The sequence below is a fragment of the Elephantulus edwardii genome, unplaced genomic scaffold (genome assembly GCF_000299155.1).
Source record: "Elephantulus edwardii isolate Elephantulus edwardi_28Jun2011 unplaced genomic scaffold, EleEdw1.0 scaffold00140, whole genome shotgun sequence".
Lineage (NCBI taxonomy): Eukaryota > Metazoa > Chordata > Mammalia > Macroscelidea > Macroscelididae > Elephantulus > Elephantulus edwardii.
This window is the reverse complement of record NW_006399890.1, coordinates 916,457-931,608: the sequence shown is the minus strand read 5'-3', so window position 1 is coordinate 931,608 and position 15,152 is coordinate 916,457. Positions and strand designations below refer to the sequence as shown.

Sequence of the window (15,152 nt, the reverse complement as noted above, 5' to 3'; positions counted from 1 at the left end):
GCCTTATTAAATAAGTCAATGAAACATAAAAGAAGACGTTAACAAAACTAGGAGGAAGAGATTGAGGTTGTTAATTATAGCTTGCTCAGCTCCATCATCAACACTTTTGGCACCCACAGTCAGGAAATGCACTAGGTAAATCTGCTGTCAGGGGCCTTTCCAGAGTACTGAGAAGCAACGACGTCAGGCTGCACCTGATCCAGTCCATGGTTTTCACAATTACTTGCTATGTATCAGTGAGCTGGACAATGACTAAGGATGACAGAAGAATTGATGCCTTTGAGTTGTGACTGGAGAAGAGTCTTGAACATACTATGGACTGCCAACAAATAGGTCTGTCTTAGAAAGGGTGAAACCAAGTTTCTCCTTGGAGACTAGGATTTTGAAGCTCTGGGCACGTGTCCAAGAGGGACCAATGCTTGGAGAAGGACATCATGCTCAGAAGAGTGGAGGAACAACGCAGGATCGGATAGCTACAGTAACTGGGGCAACAGGTATGTTGGAGTGAGACTGACTCAGGATAACACAGTGTCACTATGAGTCACAGGGGCCTCGATGGCACATAGCAATAGTGGTGATTTTTGAGTGTAGAAAGTATACGTTTATTTTCTATATGGAATGACTGCCCTCACTATATCAAGTTGTTCCTAAAACCAGAGCCACAGTGGCCAAAAGCAGACATCTCCTGAGTGAAGGAATAAAACTAATGGCATTAAATTTTTTTAAAAAATCAACACAAATATACATTCCCATTATATATACATCTCCTTTCTCCATACCTGTTTAACCTCTGTGCTGAGCAAATCGAGAAGCAGGGCTTTATGAGGAAGAATGTATACACACACAAACACATATCAGAGGAGCCAAATACAGAGTCGTGGTGGCCTGGCTGGTAAGGATTTGTACTGCTAATCCAAAGGCATGAGGTTCGAATCCACCAGCTGCCCCTTGAAAGAAAGATGGGCACTCTCTTTCCACATGATCTACAGCCACTGACAACCTGCTGGAGGCAAGCTATGGGTCAATTCTGACTCAAAAGCACATAACTACTGGTTAAGCATTCAGTTGCTAACAGAAAGATTGGGGTTTGAAACCACTGGTGATCTTTAAGGATGACAGCCTCCATGGGGCAATTTCACCCCGTCCTAGAGTAGCTTTAAGAATTGACTTGACAGCATACACACTGTATTTCATCTCTTTTACCTTGAGCATGCTGCCGAGAGAGGCTATTCCTTGGAAAGGGACCTCATGTCTGGGATGGCTGAGAGTCAGCCAAAGAAGGGAAAAGACCCTTAAATGTATGGACTGACAGTCATTACAGCAATGGGCTCAAGTGTCCAGAGATGATGATGGTGCAGGATAGGACAGGGTTCAAATCTCATAGAGTCACTGTAAGTAGTACTCGACCTGATGGCACATAACATCAATGATGCTGCCCAGTAAGAAAGCCACAGCCTCCAATCATAATGAATACACTAAAGCGTAGAGAAATGGTTGATTTCAGAGCTGGAAATGGCAAGTACAAAAACAACAGGGAAAATCCAGTTATGCTAGCAAGTCAGAAAGTGCTTAAAGATCGATGGAGACATGTCAAAGGTCACAGGAGCCAACCTGAAAGGGCTCACTGGCTAAACCCAGAATGGTTTGAGGTATTAAAAAACAAAACACAACGCCTCCCTCCCCCACCCCAAAAAAAGAAAACCCCACAACTATTAAATCCTGCTGAAGATTATTCTTAAGACCAGCTTGTAGTGTACACTGACAGAGAACTTGCAGAGATTCAGATTGAATAGAGGCCATGGCACCAGCGCATCACTGTTGATGTCAGAGGGATCTTGGCTGATAGAAGAGAGTCCCAGAAAGAAGGGTATCTACTTGTGGTTTCTTGACTATGTAACGATATTTGACAGTGCTGCTGCTGCGATGTGCCGCTGAGTCAAAACTGACCCATAAATGACCCTCCCACAGATTTTCAGAAGCAGTAAATCGCATGAGAAGAGACTGCCCATCCTTCTCTTGTGGAGCAGCTAGTGGATCTGAACTGCGTGCCTTTGGGACTGCAGCACAGCTTCTTACCACTAGGCCACCAGATAATAACAAAACATGGCTAACATTGAGAATGGGAATCGCAGACCACTTAATTCTGTTCATACAAAATCTATACACCGAACAAGAAGCTGTTGTGTCCAATCAGGGAAAGGGAATATTCGGCAGCTTAAAACAATCAAGAAAGGTCAGGTCTGTATCCTTTCTCCATACCTGTTTAACCTCTGTGCTGAGCAAATCGAGAAGCAGGACTTTATGAGGAAGAATGTGCAACAGGAAAATGTATCAACAATCTGCATTATGCAGATGACACTACCTTTCTTGCTCAAAGTGTGGACGTGAAGCACTTGCTGCAGAAGATCATGGACTATAATCTTCAGTATGGATGACATCTCAACAACAAGATGACAAAAATCCTCAACACTGGGCCAAGAGGCTCATGATAGAACTAGTGAATGATTTCATTTTACCTGGATCCAAATTCAACCACCTTGGTACCAGCAGTAAGGAAATAAAAAGATGTATTGCACTGAAAAAGTCTTCAGTCAGAAACCTCTCCAAAGGGCTGAAGAGTAATGATGTCAGTTTAAAGAGTAAGGTGCACTTGACCCAAGCCATGGTCTTTCCAATTACTTGTTATGCATCTGAGAGCTGGACAATTAATAAAGATGTCAGAAGAATCGTTGCCTTTATGTTGTGCTTCTGGAGGAGAGGACTCAATATCCCATGGATTGTCAAAGAACAATCAAGTTATGTGTTGGAGAGGGCGCAGGCTGCTCCTTGGAGAGAAGGATGGTGGGACTTCTTGTTATAGTCTCTGGATATGTCCTTAGAAAAGGATATCATGCTTGGAAAAGTGGAGGGTCAGAGGAGGGAACATCCCTAAGAACTGACACAGTGACAACAGACTCTAGTGTGGCAGAGATAACAAGGATGGCACAGGATAGAACAGGGTTCAAGTCTATCATTCTCAGGGTCACTTGGAGTTGTGGTTAACTCAACAGCACCTAACAACAGCAGCAGTAAGCCCAAATCCACACTGATATTTGTGGTATACTGAAATTTTGATCAGAGATCATATGCATAGTCTTAAATTATCTTCCTATATAATTTATAATCAAAAAATGTTAACTTTACAGTGAGGAGACCTGACAGGCAATACCTAAAGCAAATGATCAATATGAGTATTATCATAAATAGAACAAACTGAAGTGGTAGACCATCTGATAGGATTCAATGAGAAAACAATCACTTTTGTAATATTCTTGATCTACAACCTCAATTTAGTCACAGGAGCAGAAAAATTTAAATTAGTAACTGTTTTTAGTCCTTTTAAGTAAGTATTGTTGGGACCTCTGGCCTGGTGGCCTAGTGGTAAGAAGTTGTGCTACAATTCCAAAGACATGAGGCTTGAATCCACCAGTTGCTCCATTGGAGCAGGATGGGCAATATCCTCCCATGCAATTAACTGTCTCTGAAAACCCACTGGAGGATCAGTTATGGGTCGGTTATGACTTGACAGCAACCACCATCACCACAGCCTTTTAAAAAGTGCTGTGAGAGTGAAGACTAATGAACTGTTCTACAGTGAAAGTGACTGCATGGGCCATGCAACCTAAGGAGAAGCATCATTTTGAACCGGAGTCTTATAAACACCGGAACAACTGGTAAAATTTAAATAGGATCTGAGGATTAGAAGTTTGCTCCCTATTTATTGTGTTGATTCTGATGGTTATAAAGAATATCTTTGTAAGAAATATGAAAAGTATATAAGGCACCATGACACAAAAACTTACTCTCAAAAGCAGAAGTATTTATTTGTGCATATTTCTCTCTTTCGGAAGACTTTTTTTCTTTAAAAAGTAAAATGCAGAAATACATTAGATTATGTTTTATCTCAAAATTCACAAAGGAACTAAATGACAGTTGCTGTTATGTACCCTGGAGTTTGAACTGACTCAGAGCTGACCCTTCAGTAGGTTTTCAGAGGCAGTAAACAGCACGAGGGGAGACTGCTCATCTTTCTCCTGTGAACCTAGTGGAAGATTCAAATTGCAAGCCTTTGGGTTGGCAGCACAATTCCATAACTCAAAAGAGGCATAATTTTATCAACTTATTGTAACTCTTATCGTTACTGTGCATATATAAGTTCTTTAAAACCATCTGCTATTAATTAATTCCTCCACAAATTTTTCTTATCAATTTTTCAGAATACAATTTATAAAAAACACATTCTCTACTTATTGGGATAGTGATATGTTCGCATGTCTTCTTAAGTAGAAAGAAGTTTTTGTGTTTGATATAAAAGTGACTTGTTTAATAATAACTTCTCCCCCTTGTGGCAAAAATTGAAAATACAGCCTACTGGGGAAGACCACAGTAAATCCCTAGAGCCAGCACTGGACAGACAGCCTTATTTTTCCAGGCTTGTCAAGTTTTGCACCTTGACCGAGTGCAGTCCTAACCTCTTTTCTATCTTTTAGTTTAGAGGAAAATACTTGCATTTTTGTTGGCAAGTTTCTGCTTCACACAGGTTCCAGTGTTAACAGGTAGTATTATTTCTAATAAAATATTTCCACGTACTTCCCCTCCCCTTGTTATTTTCTAAAATAACATACAGCATTTACAAACAGCATCATCAGATGTTGTTTCTGTTTTCTTTAGATCAGCACTGTCCAATTTCTATTGGATTACATTCTCTATATGAAGAAAGCCAGATTAGAATTGTCAGTCACAACAAAGAGCTAGAACTCAAAAGAAACAAAATTTACCCCCAGCATAAAGATTCAAATGATAGGCAGGCAAAAAGGGATCGTCTCACTCAAAGGCAAGATTATGGGATGTCAGAAATTCTTCCAATCCCTCAAAATTCAATCTGAAAAAATTAAAAGTACACCACTGGAGGGCCATTTTTTTTTGAGCTGGTTACATTCAATCTTCAGACTTAGTTTATTCTGAGTTAAACTGTTAGACGTTTTAATGCTTAATAGTCGTCACTCGATGAGCTATATATGAAACTTGAACTTACATTTCTACCTCCCTATTTTCAACTAGCCTCTGATCAATATCACCATGCAAAATTACCTTCGAGTTGATTCTGGCTCAGGAAGAGATCCTTCAGGTTATAAATCCTAGTGGAAGGAGACTGCTTATATTTCTTCCAGTAGCAATTAATGGATTCGAACTGTCAACCTTTTGGCTAGCAGCCCAATAAGTAACACATTCTATTATCAGGGCTTCTTAGTAAAGTCACTAGTTACTTATGCCTAAGGTTTACTGGCCTCCTACTGATTATAAAGTAAGTTAAGTGGTTTTTGAAGGTAAAATTAATTCATTTCACACTTTTAAATTAAAAGTGGCTCAGCTGGATACTGTCTCTTAAACACACTAATATAAATATTAGTACCTTGGCTAAAATGAATTGCTGACAATTTTAATATATGTTGCACAGTACATATTAATATAGAAAAATGCATGTTATAAGCACTGTTATGTTGACCATGCCTAATCCATTCCACCTGCTCAAATGTTAGTGCAAATAATTATATATTTGCAATGCATCACTGCTGCCTAGCACAAATCTATGCCTTTTGAATACATGACCCTCCTCAGGGGCTGTGTGCCATTAGGAGTATGATGTGATATATCCTTACTAAAACTGGCTTTGTATGGTGAGGCAGAATACAACCTCCTAAATTACTTTTTAAAATGAACAAGTATGTTTAATTTTTTTGTATCTTCCCCCAAAAGTAGATACTTAATTTTAAGAATCCAAGTTTGCTGGTCCTTCCAAGTAATAGTACTAATGCATTATGTGGCCTAGGGTGGGCAGGAGAAAAGTGCAACAATGAATGAGTGGAAACCCTAAGTCTCTGTAAACTTAAGTTGACATTAATTTTAAAAAAAAGTATGTGACCTAGCTTAGAACTAGAAATTTTGTTAAGACCAGGGTTACCAGACAAGTGGCTCCAAATCACTCCATATAATTCTTTCATATTTCTTTTCCACTTGAGGGTTTTACTCTCATAAATCTGGAAGAAGAAATATTTGCTCAATTGAGAAATAAAAGAACATTTTTTAAAAATTAACATGACATTTCTATTCCATCAAGATGAGTTCTCAGTGGCTGACCTGAGTACATCCCTACAATCTCACTTCAGCATGACCCACCTAACAGTTAACAGTGAACTAAATATTTATCAGGATTTGGAAACTTATGGAAGTTAAAATGACATTTTGGAAGGTACAAATACTGATTTCCTCATTTCTTCCATAGTATGAAATATGTACACTCTATTTTTTAAATTAGGAAGCAGAAATAGTGTAATGATATAAAGTAATACCCATTTTAAAAGAACTTGTTGATGGACAGGTTTCTATTTGGTACAAACTTATTATCCAGTTAAAATTTCATGGCCACGTATACAAATCTGAACACTAAATGTTAAAAAATATGATACATTTAGACAAGGGAAACTAAAGTATACTGAATGTCACAAAAGGAAAGTAGTATACTGATCACAAGTCAATTAGATTTAGGTTTCAAACTGGTTGTAGATCTTAAGCATGTCTCTCTCACTTTTGGTTCAAGTTTCTCATCTGCCAAGCGGAGATTTTAAAATACAACTCCTAAGATTGTACTGAAATAATGTATGCAAAGGGCTTGGTACAGTGTCTGGGACTAAAACGTTAAAACACAAACTCATGGCCGTGTCAGAACCAATTCATAGCTGAACTCCCAGCCTGTTTTCAGATGCTGTAAATCACACGGGAGAAGGCTGCCCTTCTTTCTCCCGTAGAGCAGCTGGTGAATCCAAACTGCTTTCAATTCCTTACCCACCAGAGCTATCATTATCTTCATTGTGCATTTACTTCATGTAGACATATTTTAACAATATGAATTGCTCTTTTCTTCAAAGAAGAAAAGTTTAAGGAACTCTGTGGTGGCATCTGTAACATGTTGTGCTACTAATCAAAGTACACAGCTATTACAAAACAGAATTTCTCAGGAAGAAAGATACTAGAATGAAACAATGTTAAACTAACCGATAAAAGCACAAATTATGCTCAGTATATCAAATTCTCCAACAGCTATAGGGATTCTAGTGGGCTGGTAGGGAACATACTTTTCAAAAATCAGTGTGTAAAGTATAGTAACATGTAGATTGTTTTCAAGAATCTTTAAAGAAACTTGATGTTTCTAGTAATGAGCAAATTTTACATCAAGTGAGCCTTGCTGGCTATCCCATACTGTCCCACTATGTCTAGATATGAATTTTTTTTAATTATTATTAATTTCAAAGAACATCTACAGAGATATTGGAATTCCATTCATTCATTGGTGCACTTTTCTCCCCGCCCACTCCTAGACATGAACTTTTAAACAAAACAATCATAAGGAGTTTCGCAGTATTTCAGAAACCAAATCCCTTTGCCCGTAATAACTAAATATATTCAGCATCATATATATAAAAATTGCTTTAAGGACAAAAAATTTTCCATCTAGAATCAAACTACTGATTTGGTAACTAAATTATTTAAATTTAGCTAAAAAGTTTACTATTTCAAAGTGAAAAGGGAAATAAAATGGTCTCAAATATATCAACCATATTTTAGAACTTTAAAAAAAAAAAAGAAACCCACACAAAGAAGATTCCAAGCACCTAGAACAATGGTGATTCTCAAAAACTCAACCTCACGATGCTGTCAAATCAGTTCTACTGCACAGGGACCCTCCGGAAGGTGTCTAAGAATGTCAGTCTTAACTAGAGGAGAGTGTTCCTCGTTTTCTGGCAGAGGGGTTGGTGCACAGGAGATGGGTGGCCTTTTTAGTAAGTAGCATAATCAGCGACCAACTACATCACCAGAGATCCATGGTCCTTAGAATAGCCAATAAGTATCTTAGAATGGTCAGATGGTATCTGGAGGTTTATTTAACTGTTATAATTATTTTTTTACTTTATTTTATTATTTTTATGTGTACCATCAAATCAGATCTCACTGGTACAGGAGGAGACTGCCTCTCCTTCTCCAGCAGAGCATCTGGTGGATTTGAACCGCGAACCTCTGGGATTGCAGTGCAGCTTCTTGCCACTAGGCCACCAGAAGTCCCTAAAGTTACTCATCTGCTTTGGGTATCATTTTCACTACTGTAGTCTCTAGATGATAGGAAACTTGACTTCCTTTTATGCTGTGTTTCATATTTCATGTTCTGTTCACAGGAAACACTTCATCCTACATGAATGTAATCTTCTCAAGTGTACGGGAAGAAAACAAAATTCATAATGTTTTAGAATACATTTTCAATGTTCAAGACATTACTGAATATTATACGTTAGCTCATTTGGAACTCTGGAATATTAAAGATTCTTCTATATAAATGCTGGTTACAGTTATCTCAAATTCCATTGCTATTCCCTAAAATTTTACTATGTACACACTGAAAAACAATTTACTGAGTGATCATCTTGAGGCATATTTTGGGCAAAGTTTTGTGAGAGCTATAAATACAAAAACAATTTTAAAAAGCAATACAAAGAATGCATATTATTTCAAAAAACACATTCCCCCCCTCGCTTAGAGAAAAATAATTTCAATTTCTAACTTTGGGTATCTATACAGCCAAGTATTTTTTCTTTTAAAAAAGGAAACAAAGACTATCTTAACAATTTAAATTAAAATTATTTCTACAATTCAGTAAAAAAAACAATTACAGGGGAATTTTTTATTGAGCAATAATGTTAACACTCCTAATTTAAGTATTTACTTAAGATTTTCTTTGTCACTGCCCTGTCAATGGACATAAGGAAAAATATTGCACAGAACTCAAGCATGGAGTAATTAACAAAATATTTAAGCAACAGTTTATGCTTTACATTTTTAAAATTAATCCAAACAAAACAATTTGAAGCACTTTTCTGTTTTGCAAGTCTTAAATGTTCTCTCATGTTTCGAGATTCCACCCCACCCCTACAAATTGACACTGTGTTTGTTACAAAGAGTTCAAATGGACAGTATAACTACTGCCTTAAAATTGTTGGCTTTAAATAACAGAGGTATAATTTGAATTCACATCAGAGCTTTGTAAAATGGCAATAGTAGAAGCATGACTTTCTGTAGCATCCCTGACCTGTTTTTGCTCTCCCTTATCTAAGGAACAGAAAATTAGACCGCCTAGTTCAAAATCTGCCATGATTTCCCAGAATGCTCTGATAAAAGTTGACATACTCCATTTCCCTTGCCAACCTTGATAACACTGGGCTAAACAGAAAATGAAGAAAACGTATTCAAAAGTAACTTAAAAGCAGCAACTAGCTCTAAACCTGAAAGTTTGGTAAAGTTGATCATTCACATGGTGAAAAAAGATCATTCATCTTCTTTCTCAGAAGAAAAGCAGTCTTCCAAAATTAGAGCATACAGTCCACCTTTGGGGGGGGAAGTCATGTAGGATTTGAACATTAAAGTATATGTATTCTAGAAGATTATGGACAAAGACACAATGGACGCTGAAATACTACATATGATTTAGAATGCATTCTTGCACAAGAAGTTTATGGCAGTTATGGGATCACAGTCTTTGTTTCCACTTGATAGTTAAAATCCTGTGATTTAGTCTGTCCCCATATTAAGCCAATTCAATTAACTAGATCCAGTAGGAATAACTCTAGAAATGCCTAGAGAAAGACAATGACAGAAACTATTGATACTGAAAGCAATTACTTTTGCAAAGCTCATCTCCAAACATAACATTATGAGTCAACTCTAAATTCCTCTTAAAATAGAAAACTACCTGCATGTTTAGCCATTAATGTTTATTCAAGTTTAGCATTAAGATAGTAATTTTAAAGGACTGGATTGTTGCTAAACATTGTCAATATTTCCCATCCCACTGAGACTATGACTCATCTTTACATTTCCCCTGCAATATTAAAATAATGAATAAATATGGAACTTTAATTAATGTCCTCCTCGTCTTAAGTGAAATATAAAATAAGGTAGCTTTACTTATTTCTTGTTAGAGCTGGCTTAAAAGCTATTTACCAAATAATGGCAAACTTTAGTAGTTCTACCCAGAAAGCAGCTGTATTCTGATTTACTCCTAATATCTACATAAAATATTTCATTATTTTAGTTTATAACATTCTTTTTCCTTAGAATACTATTATTGTTGCATCCCAGAAAAAATTCAACCAACCAACTACAGAATTTATGCAAAATTGTTAACCCTTTGAAAGAGGCAAAAAAATTCTTTAGGAAACCCTAAAATAAATTGGCTAACAAGAACCAGTACTGGAAAGGTTATTAAAAATTGACAAATAACAAATGCCGTTTTGTTGCTATAGTTTATCCATTATTAATGCAAAATCAGACAGTGGTATTTTCAAAAAGAACGTATTTAAGAAGAATCAAAACATTTGCCTTCTGACACAAACGTTTTCCACGACGAAAACAGTGGTATGCAATTTCAAAAAATCGGAAGTTTGTAAGTTCTAAAATACATTAAAACAAATTCAAAAGAAGGGGGAAAAGAAAAACAGTTAACGGTGTTCTAATTCCAAATAAAATCTGCAGGGTAAGTATGGCTGCTGTTTTCTTCCAAACAGTCATTACTCCATAAAATGTTGGCTGTGTCACAAGGAATCTCCTGTGCTTGCCTTCAACTGAGGCCTGCCAAAGTACAACACATTTCCCTTGTAAATTCAACCTCAGCTGAAATGGCCTTCAACTGAGGCCTGCCAAAGTACAACACATTTCCCTTGTAAATTCAACCTCAGCTGAAATGTCGAGCAAGGCGAGCAGATCTATAGTCAGCACGAAGTTGTACAAAGGAGTGAAGTATGTTCTTGTCCAGATTAGCAAGTTGTTCTCCTGAACAGACTTGCTTTAAATTATCTGGGGCAACTACCAGAAGATTGCACAGTGCATGCAGAGTATCAAAAAGCTGTAATACCAGTGGAATCTAAAGGAGAAAAAAAAAACCAAAAATCATTGATACTTTCATGGATAAAGATTAGTTACAACTAATAAAACACTTTTTTAAAAGAACTTAAATCTTAGCAGAAAATGACCAGAGAAAGATGTATAATAATGCATATGGCATTAGTCATAAACAAGATAATTTATGTAGATGCATGGAAATGGTGTCAAAAATAAAAGATGAAGCAAAAAAAGTTTTAATATTGAAAATATGAGAGGAATAGCACTTTTTCTAGTATGAATAGATAAGTCACCTCAGTACAATATCTAAAAGGGTAACAAACTTGACTAATTACATATGCCAATAAGGATTTATTTTTTTAATGGTCTTATGTTTGTGAGCCTATTTATAACCTTGCTATTTCTGTGTACATACCGTGAAGTCTTTGGCACATTTCCTGTATTCTGCTACATCACATATTGCTAACATGCCACCCATACAACTGTAGGAATATTGTTGAAGATGTTCATAAATAAGTCGATGAAAACGTACTCCAAGTTCCATCAAAACTGTATCCACATTCTTCCCATCCATGGAATTTTTAATCTTTTCCACTTGTTTTCTTACATAAGCACAGACTTTAACACAGGCCTGTAAAATTTTTCTCAATTTATTATGTAGCAATGTCTATCAGTCTAACTAAAGAAAAAATAAATCTAGTTTATAAGGCAGGCCTTAAGAGTATAGTAAGATACAATGAAAAAATGTTAACCAAAATATTAACAAGGCAGATAACCTGAGTAACAAATGCAGTAATTTTACTTACATTAGTATACTGAATCAAAACATTATTTTCATCTTCTGGTTTGAAATCTGTTTTCTTTTGTTCTGCAGCCAAGATATGTTTCATCTGGCCCATCATACAATTTAATGTTCTAGAATATTGAGAACATAATGTATTTATCCATTGAAGTTATTCTCTATTTATTTCTATCACGTTAAATGAACGTCATTTCATATCACTTTAAAATATTTTGCTATTTGTAGACTTCAATTTTAGAAAATTTCTTTATCTTGACATTATACAGCTCTTGGCTTTACTGTCCCTTTCAACTCAAAAAAGGGGGACAAAAATTAATTTGTCTAATATTTTATACTTAATGTAATAAAATGTTAGATTTTGTCACTAATTTATTTCCTTACCATCTAAGCTTGTTCAAAGGTAAAACTGTATGAAGACAAAGCTTAGGAAGGTGGCAAATGAAAGAAATGTGACTCTCTCTAAGGACATGCAAGAGAATGGACAAGAGGCACTGAAGACCCAGCTGAGAAATGATTTTGAATAGCACTTCCTGAACAACATGCCTCTGGTAACTCTATGAACTTTGAAAAATGTTGATAGTTGTACAGGGGCTTCAGGCCTTTTGTTCATAGGGTTACAATGCCTTGTACTCGACTTTAAGGCAATCAACAAGAACAACAATTTTTTCCCCATTTTATTCTATTATGCTTTTCTTATTACACTTTTTAAGGCAGTTCTCAACCTTAGTACTAAACTCAATTTGGAATATGAGTTGCAAGAAATGTATTACCAGTAAAGAAAGAATTATTTATGAAATACAATATGAAGGATAGTATAAAACACGGTGTATGTGAACTCTGTAAGCAAATGAATATAAAAGAAAAATTTTTAATTAAAAAATTGGAAAAGCATTTAAATACATTTTCTTAAACTGAAGAGAAAGGATAATTATAGAATTGATGCCTTTGAGTTGTGGTGCTGGAGAAGAGTGTTGAATATACCATGGACTGCTAGGTGAACAAACAGGTTTGTCCTGGAGAAGGTGAAGCCAGAATGTTCCCTGGAGTCAAGGATTCTGAAGCTTCATCTGACATACTTTGGACATGTTGCAAGAAGGGACTGGTCCTTGGAGAGGGACATGTTAGGGAGAGTGGAGAGACGGAGAAGGAGAGGAAGACCCTCGATAAGATGGATCGATTCTGTGAGTGGAGTGGTGAGAATGAATGTGTTTGAGATGGCGAGGTTGGCACAGGATAGAATGGCATTTAGGGCTGTTGTACATAGGGTCGCTATGAGTCGCAAACGACTCGACGGCACATAACAACAACAACAACAAAGCTTCCAAATATAAAACAGAATCCTGGGTTCCTACCTAATACATGAAATAATATAAAGGACTTTGCACTGTGTGCCCAATACAAAAAAATGCACAATAAGTATAGCTCATGATTAGGTGCTGCACGTTTGGCCACTCTGTCCGAAAAAAAAAGAGCTCCATACATAAAACAAAAACAAACATGAAATATTTTTAATATAGAATCTGTACCGACTTAAGAAAAGTTCTTTTTAGAGAATGAAAGGAATTATTTGAAATATACAAAAACCTAAAAATTCTAAATAAAAATTAAATCCTTTATGTCGCATGTCAATTTTTTAATGTATCTGGAGAGGTAGTATGAGAGAGAGAGAGAAAAGAGGCTTACAAAATGATTTTCAGTTGAATCTGACTTAAAAAAGGAAATCTAAAACATTTAAAAAGTAAACTCAAAAATCTAATAAAATATTCTAATAAGGAATGAAAACAATACAGATTATAGCAAGTTGCAGATTTAAATTTCCCCCCTGTAATAACTGCTTTAATGCTGTTATGAGTGTGTATCTAGAATAAAAAAAATCCAAGAGAAAACAAAAAACTAGCAACTTGCCTATCAATGCCAGTATCCAATTTCATCTCCATTTGTTCAATTATTTCTTTTTTCTTCTGAAGGCATTCAGATAATTTAGGAGAAGAGCTATTGAATATTTAAAAGGAAGAACCCACATTATTGACAGTTTTTTAATTTCTAAAAGTTTCTCAGGTATATATTATTACTACACATTTATAAATATCCCTACTCATCATTATTTCATTATTAAATTGTTTGCATTCACCACCACTGTAAAAAAAATCTACCAAGTGATAATTCTGTACATTAATGACACCCATCTGGCAGTGCAAGGCAAGTAATGCTGAATGTAATCGGTTAAAGCTGTATGTCAACCACCAGGCCATCAGAGCTCCCTAATTAATAAGTGGTAAGCAGCAGCATTCCAATTCCAAAAGCATGCAGTTAAAATCCATTAGCTGCTCCATAGGAGAAGGATGGACAATCAATCTCCTCTTGTGAGGTTTACTGCCTCTGAAAACCTGTTGGAGGTTCAGCTATGGGATGGTTCCTCAGGCAAACAACAATGTTAAATTCAACAAGCTAGTTGTGTTAAGAACAATTAACCCATTGAAAAAAAATATTATTCTCATTTCTGAGGAAATACACTTTCAGAATATAAATATTTTATTTTGAAATTCTAGAATTATTTGGTTTCCATTATAACTAAATTTCTCATGTTGCAGTTTAGGTGGGTCAAGTCAATTTCAACTTTTAATAATTACATGAGGCAAAGTACAGATTACAGTCTAGGAATTCCTAGATTATAGCCACGGAATGGTGTCAAATCATCCACCTTGTGGTTTCAGCTTAGCCTTTAACCATTGTGCAGCCAGGGCTCCTAAATAGCAGAAGTAACAGTACATTAATAGTAAAACATGAAGATTAAAATTAGGAGGCAAACAACCAAATCTGTTGTATTTCATTTATCCAAATGGAAGAAAAAAATACTATGATGATAATCATATATGCTTTCAAATACTCCTCCTCAATTTGCTCTAAGGGATTTGTAACTCTCCTAGTTACAGAAATTCCTTGCTATGTAACAAAGAGTTCTCTAAAAAGTATACTCTCAAAATTTCCTCTGAAAGCATACAATTTTGTAAAATATGTTCTTACACAGACTATCTTAATTTCTACATTTTACAAATCCACATACATTTATATGAAAATATATATTAAAGCTTAGTGCTTATGAAAATTTTGTCTTCTTTTATAACAAGTAAATAAAAGGATTTTAACTATTAATATTTGATCTTTTGAAGGGTATAAATGTGTTTGGTTTCAATGAGCTAGAGGCTTTCTTATATATCAGATTATGATTTACAACAGATTGTTTTTTAAAAGTAGATTAAAAACAAATATGCTAGAAAAAGAAGAGGAAAGCATGAAAGAAGGAAAATAATTTTGACACACACCTTCCTATACATTTTGCTTTTATAATTAACAAAAGTTATCTAGT

At 35.6% G+C, this 15,152-nt stretch overlaps 1 protein-coding gene across 2 annotated transcripts in view; it reads right to left on the bottom strand.

Annotated features, from left to right (window-relative positions):
- Nucleotides 1–10,791: 10,791 nt before the first annotated feature.
- Nucleotides 10,792–15,152, bottom strand: part of EXOC5 (exocyst complex component 5) — a 73,207-nt gene continuing 68,846 nt past the window's right edge. For both annotated transcript variants that reach the window (XM_006894329.1, XM_006894330.1), the window contains 4 exons: nucleotides 13,691–13,777; nucleotides 11,790–11,898; nucleotides 11,399–11,614; nucleotides 10,792–11,005 (listed from right to left, as the gene is read on the bottom strand). In XM_006894329.1, the coding sequence (XP_006894391.1) occupies nucleotides 10,817–11,005; nucleotides 11,399–11,614; nucleotides 11,790–11,898; nucleotides 13,691–13,777 (601 nt within the window). In that variant the 3' untranslated portion in view covers nucleotides 10,792–10,816. The remainder of the gene's footprint in view (nucleotides 11,006–11,398; nucleotides 11,615–11,789; nucleotides 11,899–13,690; nucleotides 13,778–15,152) is intronic.